At 37.6% G+C, this 22,698-nt stretch overlaps 2 protein-coding genes and 1 pseudogene across 3 annotated transcripts; 2 read left to right on the top strand and 1 right to left on the bottom strand.

Moving 5' to 3' along the window:
* The first annotated feature begins 254 nt into the window (after positions 1-254).
* Positions 255-2,151, top strand: LOC124404780 (peroxisomal membrane protein PEX14). Its single transcript, XM_046879167.1, has 4 exons — positions 255-497; positions 613-939; positions 1,182-1,417; positions 1,525-2,151. Exons 1-4 carry the CDS (start codon positions 450-452, stop codon positions 1,694-1,696), a joined length of 783 nt encoding a protein of 260 aa, XP_046735123.1. The 5' UTR covers positions 255-449; the 3' UTR covers positions 1,697-2,151.
* On the bottom strand, positions 1,704-5,860 carry LOC124404781 (CTD nuclear envelope phosphatase 1 homolog). 2 transcript variants are annotated; one of them, XM_046879169.1, is made up of 5 exons: positions 5,103-5,860; positions 4,382-4,448; positions 4,077-4,278; positions 3,771-3,988; positions 1,704-3,528 (listed from the first exon to the last, which is right to left on the bottom strand). In XM_046879169.1, the coding sequence occupies exons 1-5, from the start codon at positions 5,190-5,192 to the stop codon at positions 3,383-3,385; spliced, it is 723 nt and encodes a 240-aa protein (XP_046735125.1). In that variant the 5' UTR covers positions 5,193-5,860; the 3' UTR covers positions 1,704-3,382. The 2 variants fall into 2 exon arrangements, with proteins under 2 accessions (XP_046735125.1, XP_046735124.1); XM_046879168.1 differs by having other exon boundaries at positions 5,094-5,859.
* Positions 5,861-8,437: 2,577 nt separating this feature from the next.
* LOC124404659 lies at positions 8,438-10,618 on the top strand (annotated as a pseudogene).
* The last annotated feature ends 12,080 nt before the right edge of the window (positions 10,619-22,698 follow it).

The raw sequence follows: 22,698 nt of genomic DNA, 5'->3' as shown, positions 1-22,698 counted from the left end.
CATTGCTCACTTATTTTTTTAGCTTACTTGGAAAACATTGGTAAACAAAGAAGACGAAAATTTTTACCGACTGATAAGGTGCGCCTAATACTGGGAAATCGAAAAAGCATGAAAGAGAGACTAACTCTTGACGAGTAATTGCGATTGCATTTACCGATCATATTTCATGATTTGAAAGGGTTAGCAATATGTTTCTAGTTCAGAGTTACTTTTAACCTTTACCTTGTTAACGTTATACTGGCCAATGAATTCTAGATACATCCGTATACCCATACTATGTATTAGTAGATAAATCGTGCGCTTGCGTGGAATAGACTTTGCACTTTTTGTTATGTTCATTTTGCAGTGAACGTAAAACCACATGTAATTACCATAATACATGTTGAAATCTGTTGCATGAGTATGAAGCTACGGTTATCGGCTAGCGAAAGTGAGTTATAATTGACGCAATGGCCATTGAGGATAGTAATAACAACGTATCCTTGCGGGATGAGCTCGTAAGTACTTTTCGATGCGTTTAGGTTAGAATATATATGCAATTTCATTTCACGTTCAGAAAATTTATAACAACTAAATTACTCGTTGCTTCTCTCTTCTTTCACCTCAATTCAGGTCAGGACGGCTGTAAAATTTTTACAAAATCCCAAGGTACTTCCGAGTCCATTGAAACAGAAACAGGAATTTCTCCGAAGGAAAGGCCTTTCAGAAAACGAAATTGCTAGGGCATGCGAATTTGCTGGTGCCAACCAAATCGACGCAGAGGTTTCATTTACTACTAATCAAAAAGAGTTTACAGTCGTTCCTATTAATCATGGTCACAGCTACCCACCTTACCAACTACAATCGTATCGTCGAACAACATTTGAAAGAGTCAAAGAAATTCTGAATACTGTTGCTCTGTTCGGAGCTGCAACTTATTGTATATATTGGTTCTACAAGGTAAGGTTCCGCTCCTCATGTTGCATAGAATTCTATATCTACTATGTAAGTTTCCAAATCCTATTGAAGATAGAAAAATTGCTAAGGCCTACCTAAAAGCCTCAAATGGATGTGGTAGTAATTCTTTTCCATTTATACGAACCTGCAACAATTTAACTTGGTCATTTTATCGAGTTATAAGATCCGTTAAACTATTTAATAATTAAAAGCATCAAACTAATTGACTTTTAATTGTATTTTAGAAATTTATAGAGCCTTATTTATTTGGACGCAAGAGTCGCAAATCTGTGGAAGAATCTGTGACAGATTTAGACAAAACGATTAAAACCTCATTGAAAGAAATGAAGGACTCTATTTCCAAGGTAGAGGTTGACGTCAGTAAACTGACCGAAAACAACTCCATCGATCCTAGCATACCACAGCTTGTGCAAGACTTGAAACAGGACTTGGCCAGTCTCAAAGGTCTACTGCTATCTAGGTACAGCAATGTCTATTTTGCCAAATAAATAGTGACTAAGTTTTGGTTGAATCAGTTTTGTTTGTAAGTTGTGAATAATATCGTTATTATATTTGCTTTACCAATAGAAAACAATTTCCAAGTGTACCGGCATCCATTCCAACTTGGCAGCTAGCAACGTCGACAGTAAGAGAGAAAACCGGCGATAGAGAAGATCTGGATGATGCAGGGAGTGGTAGCAGCACCAACAACTCCGATAGTTCTTTGGAGATGATAAGAGAAGATCCTCCAAAAAATTGATCCAGCATTAATCGAACTTGCGATTTTATTTCATTTGTAGACTTGCTGTACATGCCAATCTTGTGGTTATCCTAATGTGTATAAATTTCGATCGATACAAGGACAGCCAATATAAGTTATGCTAACGAGTAAGGATCACTACAATAAGCTGTTGAAACTCAGATCAATATCTTTTTTCTATGAGGAACAAGTTTGGATAATCTCTCGATCTCCCTACAAGTGTATGAAAATTTAAAATCATGAGTTAACTGCTGAGTCTCAAATACAATGTTTCATTACACCAATTATTTTACACTTATGGTAGACTTTTTTACGCGCATTATTATGGATGTTGGAACAATCATTGTTTTGTACATATAAGAAAAGTGCTTCATTGTTACGCAGGTTTCTTGTTAGTATATTACTCATACAAATCAGTCATACGATAAATTGCCAAATATACGAATAAAAACAGATAGAATCACTGTTGTTTATTCGAGAAAAAACAGCCGACATATAATTCGGCAGACGTTTGTATATGACTTATTTAAATACCCAATTATTTTGTCACTATGATCGAGATTTTGTTATTAATAATAATATATAATTAATAACCATAAATCTATATATATTATATACATAGATATATATACATAGATATACGTGTGTATGTATATATGTGTATATTTATAGCTCATGTATATCACTATAATATTATCTCACTTATACCACAACTGCACACCACATTCGCAAACCGACAGATGCACGGCCATCCTTACTAACATACACACTTTGCGCTCTAATATGTACAAACCATGCAATAATAATGATGTTTAGGATTATTAGAAGATAAGCGGGCAAAATACAGAGCTATGTTTTCATTAATTCTTTTCCATGCCACACACAGTGTTTGTCTTGTTAATCAATTTTAAATCACATGTAAGTTGATCATTCGAGCGAATTACTGTTCGATAATTAGTCTCCAGCGGCGCTATTGAGTTGAAAAAAAATTACCACAAAGAAAGATATTTCTGTTGCTTGATAATTTTTATTATTACTCTTTGTCGGATTCTTCATAATCACTTTAGGTATAATCGGCATACCGCTGCCTCACTGATACAGTGAGCTTACAGCTAGATATCTTCTATTACACATTTCCTAGTTATTCTAGGGCAGTTTATAGAAATCGTTACTGCAGTACGGTTACTTGAACAATCACGCTGATCATCATTGCCTACCATATACGTCTAATGCCGTAAAATAATTACTAAAAATGTCAGTTTGCTGTGTGGAATTGAAAAGAAGATTAGTAATGATAACGATAATAAAATAAAAAACTAATAGAAATTAAGGTTTATCTAGAATTTGCAGACCCTGATATTTTGGTTTCACTTCTCACAAGTCAAAGGTGAAAGGCAAATATATGATGTAAATAAAAGCCAAAAAAAAAAAAATGATACCCTATGTAACTTATTGTACTGACGTGGGTGATAGCTGACAGTACCTGCTGTGTGCACTTTCTATCGGCGCTACTGATAAGCACAGAAAGTGGAAAGAGTTGAAGGCAAGACTTTGTCATCTTATTTCATGGGTAGCGCTTAAACGTTCCTATTATTAATTATTAATAATAATTCTACCCTAGACACACTAGACTGTTAGCGGTTTGAACTATAATCTATTTCATGGGATTTACTGGCAGGGGCTATGCTACCATGTATGATGTAAATGTAAGTTTCTAGAGAGTACAGAGCGGACGTCCTGCGTAAACCGTAAGGCATCCAACACTGGAAGTAAACTGAGTAGCGCTGTATCACCGGCATCACTAAACCAAGACTTTATCGGTATTGCATTATCTGTAATTTAAACGTAAAAAATTGATTAATCAAGTATTCAATCTACGGATTGCGTACACCATGCATGAGTGACTCTGCTACAAAAAACAATCCAATTGAAAATAGAAAGACTTGTTTCTATATAGAATATTGTTCTTGAGTAATGCATGTCATCCAAAGTGATAATGCGTTATATCATTTTCAGAATTCAATAGGTATGAGAAACACCATTATAAATAATGTTCTAAAAATGTATCACTTACGTGGATAAGCTCGGTAGGCGCCAGGACTATTGTCTAAAATGAAAACGGATGCTAAGTCTGAGCAAATGGCAGCCAAATCTTTAGTGTAAGATCCCATTTCTGGAGTGCAGTGCTGTCTATAATATCTCCGTCTTAAAATCCCTCTGTTGTTGTCTAATTTGTCAGCAACTGCTGCTCCATAAATTTCCATTGAAGCTGTGAATATTACCAGCTCATACCTGGATCATATTGAACATGTATAAGTTAGTTCGATTCGTCGATGTCAACAACAATTTTGAAACATTGAATAAAATTTAAGCAACTTACCACTGACTAACAATGTCCAAGAAAAAATCTACGTGTGGCCTCTTATGGACAAAAAATCTGACTGGATGACGATCTATGGTGACTTTCAGGACAAAATCTGGTGGTGTACCTGGCCTGACGGTCGGTCTTGCAACACCGTCATGGTGTGAGTGAATTAGTGTCTCGTCTAAGTCCAAAACCAGAACTTTTCTCTTAACTATACCTGTAAATGGTGAAATAACATAATTTGATTTGGTCAAATAGAAACGATTGCCGTTGATGTTTATTCTGAATTTGATACTTTTTTTAATAATTACATTACTTACTGAGTCGGTGCCTAGATAAAGGAGACAATGGAAAAATTTCATATTTGACTGGTTGCATCTGGGAAACCTGAAAATAATTTTGGTGTAGTAAAAATTTTTTAATTTCATTCAAAGCAGCTACAACCTTATTTTGTCCAATGAATGCTACAGCGCGTATTATACAAAATTCAACACTAGTCAAATCTTGTTGTCAGAATTCATCAATCAACATATTTAGCTATCAAGATATTACTCAAGATAATGTAACTCCAAAGATCCATTCTATATACATGACACATACATGTATTACTTTAATGTCTGCATAGCATACATGGCTCAATTCATACAACACATCAATATTAGATTAAATTTCTTTTATCTCCTTTTGAATTTTCTATCAAATGTGATGTGAGGGGTAAAAGTTTATGTAATAATATCACGAAATCGAAAGTAAAGGAGTGGGAATAAATGAGGAAAAAAAGAAGAACACACGGAAAGCAACTTGAAAGTCACAGAACAGTCTGATACAGTTGCAATAATGAAAGGAACGTTACATCGAAATATGATGACATAAGGCTTGTTGAGAAATACGTGATTTCAGCCACATTTTTCATCGGAATCAGCGTGCATACGCCGAGAATTGTGGAACGTCCATCAGTTTCGGGAGAATAAGGTTGTATGTGCCGCGCTCGCGCACGATTCGCCTTAGCTTAGGTGCGCTACACCTACTTACGGCTCTAACCTGCTTCTTTAGGAGAAAGCAGACGCAGGTCCATACCCGGGAGGCCATCAGGAGGAACGCTCGCATCCCCATTTGCAATTGCTTCAGCATGTCTTTAGTATGAACAACCTAAACTCAAAATTATACACTCGATACCTAGAAGTCTGTTTCTTTCCCCCTTCACACGGTTTCAATCGCGGTGTTACACAAGCCCTCTCGTAAACAAACGATGATATCCTTTTTGCGATACATATATGCAATATATACACACGATCCTATGGTACACTATTTTATTAATCACATTTTCGCATCCTTGATTATGTTACTGCTACTTATTCGACACTGTTTCAAGATTATTAACTGCTATAATCTTATCACACACACCATGCAGCGGCCGCCATCTTTCGCACATCGACCCAATTTAATCGTGCGCACGAGCTATGCGCGTTTTCTGTCAAAACGAATCTCACACTTTCAGTTTACGAGTCCGGCACGCTATACACTTATTTCTTATGGCATTTTCTTTCCTTTCGGATAGGCCGTAAATTATTAGTTATTTAATTATACCGATTAGGTTTTATAAACGCAGGCATTTTTCTATGAAAATGTGATGCGTTTGGTATACCGTGTGGGCACTGTCAGGCACAGCGGCAACAGCCGCCGGATTATCACAAATTCTGTTTCCACGTTTTCTCGTTCGTGAAATTATGCAAGCTGGTCATTCTAGGGTGATTCCAAGTCTCGAAGCCTCAAGGCACCCACTCTCGTGGATTTCTGTAGAAGTAGTTTAGACATTCAGACGCATGTATGTCGTCGTTACCGTCGTTACCGACGCTGTGCATTCCATAGTTGTTGATCATGAAGAACTTCTTTTACCGGCGTGATCACTTGCTTGGTTGATAATACGTGAAATTGCTAATACCCCCAACCCGGCCAGACCCGGTAAACTGTTACGAAAAATAACCCAGGGCTGTATGCATGGCTGTTCATAATGGAGCGATTCAAAACATTTCGTTTAATATAGCAAAGCGTTTTAAAACACTGCGCTTACAATATTCTGTGATTAATCCCACTAAAGAAGTTTCACTTCAAAATTATAACCCAATGCTTAAACCCCACACATGTGATTAGCTTGAGACTGCCTGTAAGACAGTGCAGCCAATCAGAATTGACCTTTAGTGAAATATTTGTGTGCTTCTTTTGGCGGTAAAGTTTATGCCGAAATAGCGTCTTGTCATTGGTTGCCAATGATCATAACCGGCTCTTTCCGACGTGAACAGTCTGAAATTGGCGATATAGAGCACATCCTCTGTTTTGTTTTCGCACTAATAACTGCCTGTAATGACACGACCATGTGAATCGTAGTGTGAGGTAAGCGTGCACGTGTGGAATTATTGTTTTTACTTTTAGCGCGGTCTGAACGGACCTTAGAAGTAAAAATGAGTTGCAGATATGTGCGTCAAAAGAGCGAATTAATGATGCATTATTGTACTCACGACGTTTTACGTGAGAGGTCATCGTGGAAAATTAGTTAACGAAATCGGTTTCAACACTGGAATATGTGACTATTAGGCGTCGGTTTTTGATCGATCCTTTTCTTTTTCAGGACGGCGGCTTGCAACATTTTAGTTTTTCCAGACGAAATTCTAGTGAAAATTATGTTCAGCTTATATCTCCGAGGGAGGTTGCCTCTGGCTTATTCCTGTAGGTGATTAAACACTCTCGTATTGGATGAGATGAAAAGGCGTTGAGGTGAGTAAAATGTACATGTAATTTTCTTGACAGAATACTTTTTCTTGCATTAGTTATATATTTATTTGCATACCTGCATCGTTCCTCATCACTTTAATCACATTTCATACCTTTGAATCAGACTGTATTTACGCATAGACATAGACATCATGTATAATTTGCCGTTCAAATCAATATGAAACATCTTTGAGTGATCATTCAAAAGTTAGTCCATGGAGTTTAATTATAATTTTAAATAAATTTGCACATCAAAATTTCAAATATTTATGCAGAGGTATCTGTAGGAGAGAAATTTTATATCGTCAATCAAATATCAATTGGAAATTACTCAGCTCAATGATGTGAATTGCTGTATATTTTTTTTACAGTTGTTAAAATACAATAATATTCTGCTAAACTGAAGCACAGAAGCAATAGGATGCAGTTAAAATTTTGTAAACTCATCTACTATTTAGTCGACTGCATGTAAAAAGGAATCAACATGTCTGGGATTATTGCAAGAATCATTGAGAAATCTGATCCACTAGTCTGTAACATTACGCAACCTCAACGACAAGTGGCATCTCATCAATTCGTTCAGCGTGATGGTTGCCTTAGAGGAACGGCGTTTTGTACAGATGTACACTGTTTCAGAATTTGGACGTAGATGTGCATGACTACGAACGCCGAAACTCCTACACAAATTCTGATTAGTTGCGTGCCTTCGAAATGATGTGGATCTTCTTGAACAATCATCTTAGATATGATGCCAAATCCTGAACAACGGATCAAGCTTAGTCAAGATGTCTACAGAAAAACGTATCACTTGTATCATGGTACGTATCTAACATTCTGTACTCGATGTATGACAATGTCTGTCTCTAAACGTCCCTTGAAATCTCCGCAATACCAACCAGTAGACTGTATCAAAAAAATTGACTATTTTTTTTTTTTGAAAAGTATACTGAAAATATTGTTCAGGATAACGAAAAAAGGCGCCTGTTAAAATGGGAGCTCTTAATTTTAATACTAAGAAGTGCCTCATCGCGATTTTCTACTTTCCATAAGAATAACATGGCAAAAATGGTTCTTGCTCCTTGCGATTTTTATAACTAGATAACAACGCGTCGTACAGAAAATTCATAAACATGTTTTTGTAGGAAATTGAAGGTTCTACAAAAAAGATCTCTTGTCATTTTACGATAAATCTACTCCTTCAAAAGTTATTTGAGGTCAAACATCCGAAAAGGACCTATTTGACTAAAGGACTAATTTGAGAAACTAGCCAACTTATACTGTAATAAACCAATTCTATTGAATGACTTTTTGTTTTTCACAGAAATTGTTAATTAGACATTATGTCTGTGCAATAATTAAGAATTGTTGTTAAAATGAGTGTTCAGAGTGCAGACAGAGTGGAGTGTAGAGGTTCTCAAACAAATCAGGTAAACAAAAACAGCTAGCAAGGGCACCGACAAAGTCTTTGCAGTCTTTGCTGAATGAAATATATCTGAAACAATGTCTAATTTTGTTTGTATTAAGTTCTATTTATGTCTTGTATTCAAAAAGATAACTTGCTTCTGAAATTTTAATTATATTCGCATCCAAAAAAAAAATCCTGAATCATGGGTAAAAAATTTGGGGTCAACATATATTTGGGCCAATATGGTATATTAAAAACACATAGCATGGCTTTTTTCAAACTGAACTTTAAATACCTTTTATTATATTCTAAAATACTCCATTGATTATACACTTCAATTATAGGAGTTTGGTAATTTTTCAAACTGAAAATGCTTCTTCTCAACTAGTTGAAATGAATTGAAAGATTGAATGACGTTCGACTTATCGACGTAAAGATAAAGATTCGGAAATACTTAACTTAGTATTGACTGAAATTTATCTCGTAATTCTTATATAATGACTTGAATGATGAATTTTGCTCTAGTACGAGCATCGAATCCATACTTTATACTTTACCTTATAGACTTGACTTTCATTTAAATGATCGTAAAACTTCTGAGTGTTGTGCCAATGTTATTGTCAACTTTAGCCAGTGTTATGATACTTAAAAACTTGACTTAGAAAAATAGTATTTTTCTCTGAAAATCCTAAAACAATTTATTGACTCATAATTTATTTTTATGCCATCATAGATCTATTTTCGACTCCGGCATACTTATCAATATTAAGGATGTCAGGTCGATAGGAGGTCAATTGGCGATCGGAGGTATCGACCGAAGACAAAGATTCTAAAGACGAGGATTTGGAACGAGAGACCTCATGTTGTCGTAGGGTACTGGAAAATTCGCCAATGCGGAAGCATTGACAACAAGTGCTGGGTAATTAATGTTGATAACACAGATAATGTAAAGTAGTACTTAATCCAATGCTACCGTGAGTAACACTTCTTGATACTCGTGAATGTTTACGTTTTTAACATTCGCATTTTCATCCTATACACGAGTGCTAGTTGAATTTGTGGACTAAATATCAAAGGGTGAAAAGGTATTTTTTGAATCAGTGCTATAAAACTTGTTCCAATAATAACGTTTGATCATTTTAGACTCCGCTTAAATTTATAAGGGAAAAACGGTTTTGAGATATTGGATGAATGGATTACTAAAACATTCGCGTGAAATCTACATCACGCTTGTTCATGAATGCGTTTGGAGATTCATTTCAACTCCACGACCATTTTTAGCACTTGTTGCGTATCAGCTTAAATTCTCTCTTAAGGCAAATTAAATTACAACTAGTAGAGCTCAAGTATGATTTTACTTTCAACAAAGTCCTGGATGAAAAGTATTTAGTCTGCGAAACTTATTTATACGTGTGGCGAAAAATTGCCGATTCTGATCTTGCAAATAGCGAACATGGCGCATTCGTCGTGTGCACTCGAGAATTCTCACTTTTGTTTTCATTTCGATTTTATTCTATTTCGTTATTGAGTAGATAGTGAAATGTATGTACGTAAAATACATGAGAAGATCTCATTCACATATATGTTATAATTTCAGAATACAAAGGGCATCGGAACTGTGGGATTTGGCCGCACTGCGCATGATCGCAGGCTGGAGACGGCTTACAAGTTTGCACCTGGTGAAAATCTCGATCAAAGAGGGTCAATTTCTCGTGGAAATAGGCGGGCAGTGTAAAAATTTGCATAAATTAAGGCTAGTGAGTCTAGGACCGCAACCACCCAGCTGCTACACTAAAGAGTTGACGCAAATGCTTACATTTTACTATAACTTGAAAGACTTTCATTGAACAGAGCCAAGTGTGCTAAATACCTCGTATATTTGACACCCGCGCCGAGAATCCGAAGTTAGGAAACTTTGTCTCCAAAGTTTAGGTAAATAAAAAAATTCACCGAACTTGGCACCTTCCATTGACGGGTTAATACGGTCTTGTAAACTGATATTGTTTGTGTGCGAATATAAAGAATTGGCTAATGATGCTTGCAATGAATTCAAATCGACTTTACAGAGGTGATGACAAGAATTTTTTTGGGTATTTTACCCAATTCAAATATTCTGTTAGATACATTCTTTCTCATTTATTTATTTATTTGACAGTATAAGCCAAATTTTTAATATTAAAGTTAATAATAATCTTATTCTGCTGTAAAGGTTACGAACAATTTAAAAAAATTATAAATAAGGATACATTTATCACCACTAAAAATCCATTAAGTTTAAGTTAACTCTTCTCGCTGCAATCTCTACTGTATCACTACTTGAATTGAGTAATGAATAAATTACATCTAGATCTGGAACCAGGTCTAAAAAACTACAAATACCAAAAATGAGGAAGAGAAGTAGCAAGAAGAGAAGTCTGGACATAGAAATCAGATTATTTAATGAACTTCCAACAGAGTTGAAAACATTAAGAGAAGGATCTAGAAAATCTAAATTAAAACGGTGGATTTTGACCAAAGTATATTAATTCGTGTTTTGGCTTGATATTAAATTAAAATACATTTTATTCAATCAACAAGGAATGGAGCTTTCCGGAGAATACTTCAAAACGTAAAATGTAGCATGAGATTTGCTTTTTTTTTTTTTGTTTATTGTTTTTTTACTTTGTGTTTGTATTGTTTACTTTATGTTCCTATATTTTATATTCGTATTTATAACTACACACAAAGAGGTAAACTTTAATAGTGTTTAACAAATTCTTAGCTGTAAATGTATTGTCCAGCCCTGCGCACACGTAATGATTTTATGTATGTAAGATTGCTATGTGCTCTGTATTTAAGTACATTTTAGCACATTGTATTTGTAATTTTTATTAGTTTCAATAAATAAATAAAATTTGTCATTAATTAACAGAAAAAAAATGTAACCATTTTTACATGCAATACCCATTGCCCAATGCCCATTAGAGATACTTGTCAATTTATTTAATAACAAAATAACATGTTAACTTTATATCCATTTTATGACTGCGTTTCATTATGTTATCTTAAAATTTTTATTGGCAAAAATCATGATAAATTTCTTCGATAAACTTTTTGACTAGATGTGCTTTTGCAATTTCGACTATTTATAATTTAACTCATTTCGAAATCCAAAAATTAAATTTCTGAACATTCGAAATTTTGAGTCTTCAGATAATTTATTTCCTCATCACTGTTTCAGTAGTGATTACAGTTTACGACACCAGCTAAATACGGGATTTCAAAGATCGTGTAAAAATAAGCTAGAGGAACGTCAACATAGAAGTTTCCTAGCGTATCGGTTAATTAAATTAACATTATAACCGAGTAAATTGGTAAGTGTAGGGCACTGTTGAGCGACCGTCAGGTGATGTGCAATGTTTGGCGGGAACGTATGGAGTGAAGTTAGCTCAGCACTGCTGCTAGTCGGTGGCGTGATCCGCTCACGAAAAGGGCAAGCTCCGTGAGCAAGGGGGGGAGGGGGGCTGATGTTGGTGCAGTCGCCGTCCCTCTGGAGCAGATCAGCAACGCTCTACCCCAAACTTCAATCGGCGGATCGCTTTCGATGGTTAATCGGTGATCACCGAAGATAATGGAGCCCGGAAAATAGAAAGATTGGCATCGAGGGAGTCTCTTACTGATACCAGGTACGTTTGGAGCTCTGCGTAATCGTATCAAACCTCATGGAAAATTCGTTTCGCGAGCTATACTGGGTTCTATTGCAAGTTTTCGCGGGGGGGAAACAGGCCTGATTACTTAGGTGAGTTAGAAATGGTCGTTTAATGGACTAAATATTGCAAAGGCTGGTCCATTTGTTAACGAGACTCGTTTCCATCAACATCACGTAATATACTTATCGGTTAGATTCAGGTCTGAACTTGTTTCGTTCGAAGTTAGCCGTGATTGTTATTATGATCGCGAGCGTTCGGTGCGCGTCGAAAATTGCATTGTAAACATTGTTCGCAAGATGGTTACAATGTCGTTTTGACAGGTAGTCCGGAAATAGCAAAATACGATGATAATTTTCTAGTCGACCAAGTTTGATCGACCTAACGAACGGCAGCTCAATTTGTCAGTCGGAATTTTCTGGTAAAAAATCGTCTCGTTGTGTGACATGTCAGTTGATTCGTCATTCTGATAATTCAACAAAAATATGAAAAATATCAATCTCATTTTTTCTCAACATGGCCGCTACTCCCGGCTTGGGGGGCAAGTCGAGAGAAACAAAAGATCGCAAGTCACATGAAGGTCAATTTTCCACCAATCAGAAGCCCCCGCGAGGAGATAACTCTGTGATTGGTTCAATATTCAAATACTTCGACTTCCCAAATCGTTAGCGTCAACCGTCACCGAATTCTTGGAACGGGCCGGTTGCTATGCGAGTCTTCAAATTTTTTAAGACACTCGCAGCCAGAGTTCAGTCGGTTTCAATCGAATACTTCCTGATATGATGGGTTTGATACGATCTACGAAGTAATCCAGTGGCGAATTGTCGATGAGAATACGACCAATGGTAAATAATATATATTATGTTCGGTGTAATTCGCGTACGTAAGTGAAAAATAAGCGTCAGTGTCTCGTCATTACGAATCGCCATTATCATCGAGTCGAATAATTTCAACGTGTATGTACACCTGTGATAGCGAGTTTATTAGAATATTGTTTGAAAGCAGAGTTGTGGTGTAAGTTGTGAAATTTCCTCCGAATGAAGCCGCAGGGTTATTTTTCTTACGGGATTTTAATGGCCAGTTGATTCGCGATCTATTGTTTTACACCGTATGCTGTTTCAAGTAGAGTAAAGTTGCGATACGAATGTTCGGATACCTCGAGCTAATTTTCCGTACCTTCTCGTGCCTTGTTGAATAATGCGACTTGAAATTGGGATGTATTGTTTATTTAGAAAAAAAAAACGCGACCGCAGATTAGTTATTTCTCACGTTATCACTATATTTTTCAATATATTCGTGGCAAATTTTACGATGAGATGTACCCATTGATGATATGGATTGAATACACTAACAAAATATTATAACAACTTTTCAGAAGAAATTCACTACAGTCATACAGTCAGTCATGGTCAGAAATTGACTGAGTTGCGTTCCTTTACCAGACGAGAGTACAGAACAAACGTCAAAGCTGCATCGACTGCATCTTTGAGAGGAAAAACAGGTACGGTACCGTAACAATTCTTACTTACCAGCTATCTTTGCATTGTCTACTCATTCTGTTTTGAACTAAATCTGGTTTTCCATTCTGCGTACTTACTCGTGCTTCTGTCTTTTATTTTTAAACTCTGCACAGACTAACTAAATACGATCCCAACTTACAGAAATCAACTGCAGTTGTATCGTCAGCCCTGGTCAGAAATGGACTGAAATGCGTTCTTTCAACAAACGAGAGTACAGAACGAATGTCGAAGCTGCACTGACTGCTTTTTCGTGAGAAAACACAGGTACGTTATCAATAGTTTCTTACTTAGCAGCTATTTTTTCACGGTCTACTGATTTCATTTCTTCTTACGAAATTTTATGGCCATTTGATTCGTGATCGTTTGACACTGTGTACTGTTGCGGAGAAAAAGAATTATCAGACAATTAACTGTTCGGATACCTCGAGCTAATTTCTCATACCTTCTCATGTCTCGTTGAACAAAGCAATCTGGAGTTAAGATGTAGTGTTTGTCGGAAACAGAAAGTGATCGCACGTTATTTATTCCTTACATAATTATCATATTGTGTTTCGAATTTGTGGTAAATTTTAAGATGCTGTATACCGATTGATGATACAGATTGAATACACTAACATAAGATTATAACAACTTGCAGAAATTAACTACAGTTATACCCATGGTCATGGTCTGGAATTGACTGGATTACGTTCTTTCACCTAATGAGTGTACAGAACGAACGTTGCAACTGCACCAATTGCTTCCTGATAAGGAAATTTAGGTACGGTACTGATATGATTCTTACTTACCAGCTATTATTTCATCGTCTGCTGATTTCGTTTTAAACTAAATCTGATTTTCAATTCTGCGTACTTAGCCGTGCTTCTGTCTTTTATTTTCAAACTCTGCAGACCATTCGTTCGTCAAATACAATTATGTCAATACCACCAGCAGTGTGTGTTCAGATAAAATCCGAATTGATTGTGTGATTTAATTTGTGTATTCTCTTAAACTTCAGCACAACGAGCAGGCGTACAATCCCGAACCTGTCCAATGAGATGGTACAGAAATGTACATCGACGTCGAAATGCGAAGCAACCCATGATAGGTAAGAGGATTTTTTATCCTTGAGTTGATTATCAAACGAAAGAAACACACCGATCTATGTCGAATCATGCAATACCAACAATATATGTATCTGAAGAAAAAATGAGAACCAAATAATTTGTGAATACTGCATCGATGTCTGTCGAATAAACTTTCATAAATAGAGTAACAAATATGATTCACTTTTCAGCTCAACCATGAGAAGTTCGGAGGAAACTGGCGCAAGGAAAGACATGATGTTGAAAAATTGGAAGGCTGTTGGAACATGCTGTGGATACTGCGCCATGGCTGGCAAGCAGAGACATCCGAGTAACTTCTGAAATACTCGGCAATGTCCGTGAGTCGCATGCATTTGGGTTATCGGTGTCTTCTTCCCTCGTGTCCCTTTGTCAGGTGGCGTGGCGGTAACAATTGTCACACAAAATTTTTGCTTAGCTGCATGGATAGGCTCATTTGCTAAGGCAGCGGAGTTCATTCACCAATCGAGTAATATTCTTGTAATTATTTTGAGCAACTTTCAAGTATCGTCAAAACCATTGCCCGCTGTCGAAAGTGGAATGAGCATCGCGACAGGGAACCATTGCTTACTCGACATTCGCGGGAACAAAATTTGATTGACTTTTGAAATTATTCGAGATATTGTCTTTTAAGCGGTGGATTTGCCTGAGGTTTTATTAATTTTTTAACAATTTTTTCCTTCTTCAATATAACTCATAAAGTCTGGCACAACTTGAAGTGATCCAAGTGCATGCTTTGATTCGAGTTACTTTCCGTTTCACATTAGCCAGCACGAATTGATCAATTGCAGATTAGCTCGCTTAGAAAGATGCTGTTAAGCATGTAGGATGTCTAACCCATTTTTTTTTTTACGTTTGTGTGCCACGAGCCATCCAGCAATCGCAAAACTACTGAGTAGCGGAGCTGGCGGTTGGCGGTACACGAACGTATTCTTCCTTACAGGTACACGACGAACAAGTAAGTCACGCACACAACCACGAGGCGATTGGAGACGAATGATTGTGTTGGAAAGAATGTGACAATCGTTAGCTCGGATATAGGTATTGAATCGGGCAGGTAGAGAGGGAACTGCAATGGGATCGGTTGTTTACGATTGTGAGTGTGAGTGTCTGTCTCTTCTTTTTTTTTCTTTTATTTTTTCAACAACTCCGTTGGGTGGGTCGAAGATACAGGGAATCAGGCGAGGGTAGGAAGGTCGCGATGTACCGGAAGTGACTAACTTTTGTACATTCCACAGCGTCAGGCGACTGCAGAATTTTTGTTCAGCCAGGGTAACTTTTGATGACGTTGAAAGTCGTGTCTTCTTTCGTCGCCTTTACTTTGCCAATTTCTCCGAATCATTTGCTGCAATCGCCTGAATGGGCTGAACGCGTCTCTGAATCATCTACGCGTTTCGTGGTGCGCTAGATGAGAAGAGATGCCGAGCTCGAAGACGTCGCGTCGAAGAGGACCGCCGACCGTCACGCCACACAATGCATGCTCTCCATCCTCCCCAAGACCCTGCCCGGACTTGATTTCGTATCTGAGGGAAAAAATCCGCATCGCAGCGTGTCGAAATCGTAAAGACACGAATGCGGATTTTCTTTCTACAGGATTATGCGACAAGTCCACTTACTTTAAGTTGTGTCCATTTCCGAACAAATCGATCGCGCCTTTTTGCGCGTCGATTTCGCGTAAGTTGTTCACAATGAGACCTTGAAAAATCTTTATTTTCAACTGGGTTCTCAACCGTAATTACCAATGTTTCGAAGTCGGACAACGCTGCCTTTTGCGCGCTGACTTGACACCTTCTGACTCTGAGCACAAGCGCGGCATCTTTTGATGTACAGAATTGAAATCGTGAGTGTGCAAATGACGATGAAAATGATGCAAAGCATTTAATGGCTTATATTTTGTTATCTCTGCTATTTGACATGTCGGTTCATTTTTTTTTCTCTTTGCTAATAATTGTGCTAATCAAATATTTTCTTTGTTACAGCTGTAATTTCATACTTTTTTCAGGTCACTTAATCGTGCTCTGCTCATACTAAGATATAAAAAAAATGCCTGTGGCATGACACTTTAATATAATCCTCATGTTTTGTTTTTACTGAATCTGTGAATAATTTTTCATTCAAAGTGTTTTTCTCTGTTTCAGGTGAATAAACCCGGTTTCATTGATTTCACCGGTTATGAAAACGGATATAATTTTCTTTTGGAGAAAATATTTACTGCAATGGTTCTTAGTTGAGAATTAATTGTCCAAAGAAGAATATTCTTTTGCAATCAAAAGAATCTGCCAAAAACTATTGCAGGAAATATTTTCTCGGAGCTTTCTTGAAACTAGATTTTTCTGTTTCAGTTCAGTCAATCTAGTTTCCTCGAGAAACGACGTCAACACTTGAACAGCTATTTCATTCAAAGAAAAACAGTAGGTGAGCGATCGATCTAATTTTTAATGATTAATTGTCCACTTAGGAAGTTAATATTACGACTCAGAAGTACTACATTCAGATACGATTGACTTACATTGAATGTTTGAATACATGTTTCCATTAATTTTCATTGCAGTTCATTACCTTCAACGTGATCCATGGCACGCTCGTGGCGAGGTCAACGTTGACGAAACTGCTACGAGATGAATGGAGCAGCTTGAAAAAGGTGTAGTTTATTTTCACGTGATGGCTTTGAGTCGAACCAAGGTTCATCCGAGACCGAACGCGACCGCATAGTATTTATTCTGCACATTGTCATTATATTTTTTTTTTCACTCTTGTGGTGAATTTTTCAATGCGGTGGGCTGATTGATGATGGAGACTGAATACACTAATAAAATATTATATCAACTTACAGAAATCAACAGCACTTTGACCGTCAGTCGTCGTCAGAAATTGACTGAATTGCGTTCCTTCGCCAGACGACCGTCTAGAACGAACGGCGAAGCTGCACCGACTGCTTCTCCATAAGAAAAAACAGGTGCGTCATAGACATAATTCTTATTTACCAGCTATCTTTTCTTCGTCTACTAATTTCGTTTCGAACTAAATCTGTGTTTTAGTTCTGCGTACTTTATATCTGTGCGACTCGCTATACCGCCTAAATGATAGAAGGAATTCTCAATTATATTTCATTTTTGGCTATTATTTGTCATTAATTGAAAGGAAAATAGAATCGAATCATGATTTTCACATGCCATACGGTAAATCAGAGGTACTCGTTAATTTATTTGATACCAAAATAACATGTTGATTTTTTATATATTTTACAACTGCGTTTCATTTAGTTATTTTGAAATCATTCCGATACTTTTTTTTCCAAATTTCAGAAATAATGATCGATTGTTTTGTTAATCAATGAGAAAGGCTTCTTTTTATTTCTTGGCTCGTTCGGCTTTCGCAACTTCTACTATCCATAATTTCAGTCATTTCGAAAACAAAGAATTAAATTTATGATCATACGAAATTTTGAGCATTCAGATCATTTGTTTGCTCATCGCTATTCAATCCGTGATTAAAGTTTAGGACAATCAGTCGAATGCCGACTTCTGAAGCCCTATGAAACTAGGCTAGAGGAATATTGACATAGAAGTTTCCTCGCGTAACGAATTCTAACCCGTTGATTTTTGAATGAAAATATTGTCTGAAAATGCCTTCATATGCGTGAAGAAACACTCTTTGAACGATTTTGAGATGTTTCAGACCTGTTTCAGAAATTGAACTGTTCTTTCAAAATTGCGTTTTTCTCGTAATGTCAGAATAAATCTACAGAATATATAACGCTAATCGTGGTGCCAGAAAATTTGACCTCCATTTCATATACTTGTCGATTATTTAATAGGCAATATATTTATATCGAGAAAATCGTAAGAATCGCAAATCAAGATTGTGCGCTATTGTATACAAATAAACGCATAGGCTACATTGTTACCGAGCAGGCTGGTAAGTGTAGGGCACTGCTGACCGACCGTCAGGTGATGCGCAATTGTTTGGCGGGAAATATATGGAGTGAAGTTAGCTCAGCACTGTTGCTAGTCGGTTGACGTAATTCGCTCGCGAGAAGTACACGAGCGCGGCAGGGGGGGGGGGGGGCGGTTCGGTTCCGTTCCGCTGCAGTCCTTCTCGATCGCACTGATCGATTCGTACCCCTAAATCCAATCTGCATTCCGAGGATTGCGTTCGATAGTCAATCTGCAGCGAACCCCGAAGCCTACGGAACCCGGAAAACAGAAAGATTGGCGTTGAGAACAGTCTACCACTGCTACAAGGTACGTTTGGCACTCTTACGCGATCGTATCAAAGCTAATGGAAAATTCGATTCGTGAGCAATACCGCGTTCTGACTACAACTTTTCGCGGGGTGAAATAGGCCGTTTAGCTGTCAGAGAGTCCTGAATGGTAATTTAATTGACTGGATACTGCGCTAGCTGGTCCATTCGTTGACGAGACGCGTTTCGATAAATCGTACGTAATATTCCTAGCGGTTAGATTCAGCTACGAACGTATTTCGTTCGAAGTTAGCCGTGATTGTTGGCCCATAGCGTTTGGTGAGCGTGGAAAATTTCATTGTGAACAATTATAATTTTCTAGCCGGCCATGTTTGATCCACCGAATTAACGGCAGATCAATTATCGTTCAGATTTTGCTGGCCACAACTTGTCTCGTTGTGTTATATGTCGGTTGATTAATCATTCTGATACTTCATCAAAAATGTGGAAAACGTCGGTCTCATTTTTTCTCAAGATGGCTGCTCCCAGTTTGGGCGGCAAAACAAAAGAAACAAAGCGCTGTTCGTCACATGACAGCTAAGTTCAATTTCAGCCAATCAGAAGCCCTCGACAGGAGATAACTCTCTGATTGGTTCAATATTCAAATGCTTCGACTTCCCGGTACGTTAGCGTCGAGAGTCACCGAGTTCTTGGAACGGACAGTTGCTACGCGAGTCTTCAAATTTTCTGAGACGCTCGCAGTCAGAGTTCAGTCAGCTTCAATCGAATACTTGCTTCTATGATGAGATTTGATACGATCTTCGAAGTAATTTAGTGGCGAATTGTCGATGAGAATACGACCAATGGTAAATAATATATATTATGTTCGGTGTAATTCGCGTACGTGAGTGAAAAATAAGCGTCAGTGTCTCGTCATTACGAATCGCGATTATCATCGAGTCGAATAATTTCAACGTGTATGTACACCTGTGATAGCGAGTTTATCAGAATATTGTTTGAAAGCAGAGTTGTGGTGTAAGTTGTGAAATTTCCTCCGAATGAAGCCGCAGGTTTATTTTTCTTACGGGATTTTAATGGCCCATCGATTCGCGATCTATTGTTTTACACCGTGTGCTGTTTCAAGTAGAGTAAAGTTGCGATACGAATGTTCGGATACCTCGAGCTAATTTTCCGTAGCTCCTCATACCTCGTTGAAAAATGCAACTAAGAATTACAATATATTGTTTATCTGGAACAGAACACGATTACACATTATTTATTTCTCACATTATCATTATATTTTAAGTGATATATTTGGGGTGAATTTTTGAATGCGGTGTACCCATTGATTATAGTGAATAAGTACACTCACAGAATATTATCCCGACTTACAGAAATCAGCTGCAGTTGTACCGTCAGTAATGGTCAGAATTGGATTGGAACGTTCCTTCATCAGACGAGCATACAGAACGAATGTCAAAGCTGCACCGAGTGCTTCTCTGTGAGGAAAAACAGGTGCGTCATCGATGCGATTCTTACTTACCAGTTATCTTTTCGTCGTCTACTGATTCCGTCTTGAAGTAAATCTGGTTTCCAATCCTGCGTACTTACTCACGCTTGTATCTTTTATTTTTAAACTCTGCACCGACTAACCAAATACTATCCCAACTTACAGAAATCAAATGCAGTTCTACCGTCATCAATGGTCAGAAACGAACATCGAAGCAGCACCGATATCTTTGCTGTGAGGAAAAACAGGTGTGTAGTCGATGAGATTCTTACTTACCAGCTATCTTTTCGTCGTCTACTGATTCCGTCTTGAAGTAAATCTGGTTTCCAATTTTGCGTATCTACTCACGTTTGTGTCTTTTATTTTTAAACTCTGCACCGACTAACCAAATATTATCCCAACTTACAGAAATCAACTGCAGTTCTACCGTCAGCCATGGTCAGAAATTGACTAAATGCGTACAGCACAAATGACGGAGCTGCACCGACTGCTTCTTCATGAGGAAAAACAGGTGCATTATTGATACGATACTAACTTACTAGTTTTTTCTTACAAAATCGTATGGGGAGTTAATTTGTAATACATTGTTTTACACCGTCTACCGCCCCGAAGAAAAAGAAGTATGAGACGATTCTTTGGATACTTCGAGCTTATTTTTCATATCTTCTCATGCCTCGTTCGACAATGCAACCTGAAAGTACGATGTAGTGTTTGTCTGTAACGGAAAGCGATCGCACGATATTTATTCCGTACATCATTATCATGATGTTTTTTGAATCTATTGTAAATTTTAAGTTGCGGTGTACCCATTGACGATATAGATTGAATAAACTAACAAAATATTATCTCAGCTTGCAGAAATCAACTGGAGTTGTACCGTCAGCCGTAGTCAGAATTGTACTGAATTGCGTTCCTTCATCAGACGAGCGTACGGAATGAATGTTGCGACTGCACCGATTGCTGCTTCATAAGGAAAGGCAGGTACGATACCAATGTGATTCTTACCAGCTCTTTTTTCATCGGCTACTAATTTCGTTTCAAACTGTATCTGAATTTCCATTCTGCATACTTAGCCGTGCTTCTGTCTTTTAACTTTAAACTCTGCAGATCATTCGTTCGTCAAATACAATAACTGTTGATACAAGCAACAGCGTGTACTCGGATAAAGTCCGAATCGATTGTTTGATATAATACGTATATTCTCTTGAATTTCAGCACAACGAGCAGGCGTACAATCCTGAACCTGTCCAATTAGATGGTATGGAAATAGAGATCCGCGTCGGAGTGCGATGCAGCCGACGATAGGTAAGAGGAATTTATATCCTTGAATTGCTCATCAAACGAAAGAACCACACCGACCTATGTTGAAATATGCAATACCAATAATATACCTATTTGAAGAAATAATGAGAACCAAATAATTGGTCGATACTGAGTCGATGCCTGTCGAATAAACTTTCATGAATAAATTGAGTAACAGATATGATTCACTTTTCAGATGAACCATGAGAAGCTCGGAAGAAACTGGCGCAAGGAAAGACATGACGTTGAAAAATTTGAAGACTGTTGGAACTTGCTGTGGATACTGGCCATGGTTCGCAAGCAGCGACATTCGAGTAACTCCTGAAGTACACGGCAATGCCCGTGAGTCGCATGCATTTGGGTTATTGGTGTTTTCCTCCCCGGTGTCCCTTTGTCAGGTGGCGTGGCGGTAACAATTGTTACACAAAATCTTTGCTGAGCTGCATGGATAGGCTCATTCGCTGCAGCGGCGGAGCTCATTTACTAGTCGAATCATTTCCTTGTAATTATTTTGAGCAACTTTCAAGTATCGTCAAAACCATTGCCCGCTGCCGAAAGTGGAATGAGCATCGCGACAGGGAACCATTGCTTACTCGACATTTGCGAGAACAAAATTTGATTGACTTTTGAAATTATTCGAGATATTGTCTTTTAAGCGGTGGATTTGCCTGAGGTTTTATTAATTTCTTAACAATTTTTTACTTATTCAATATAACTCATAAAGTCTGGCACAACTTGAAGTGATCCAAGTGCATGCTTTGATTCGAGTTACTTTCCGTTTCACATTAGCCAGCACGAATTGATCAATTGCAGATTAGCTCGCTTAGAAAGATGCTGTTAAGCATGTAGGATGTCTAACCCGTTTTTTTTTTTGACGTTTGTGTGCCACGAGCCATCCAGCAATCGCAAAACTACTGAGTAGCGGAGCTGGCGGTTGGCGGTACACGAACGTATTCTTCCCTACAGGTACACGACGAACAAGTAAGTCACGCACACAACCACGAGGCGATTGGAGACGAATGATTGTGTTGGAAAGAATGTGACAATCGTTAGGTCGTATATAGGTATTGAATCGGGCAGGTAGAGAGGGAATTGCAATGGGATCGGTTGTTTACGATTGTGAGTGTGAGTGTCTGTCTCTTCTTTTTTTTTTCTTTTA

This window comes from Diprion similis, chromosome 3, assembly GCF_021155765.1.
Source record: "Diprion similis isolate iyDipSimi1 chromosome 3, iyDipSimi1.1, whole genome shotgun sequence".
Taxonomy (NCBI): Eukaryota; Metazoa; Arthropoda; class Insecta; order Hymenoptera; family Diprionidae; genus Diprion; species Diprion similis.
This window is presented reverse-complemented; position numbering and strand designations above follow the sequence as displayed.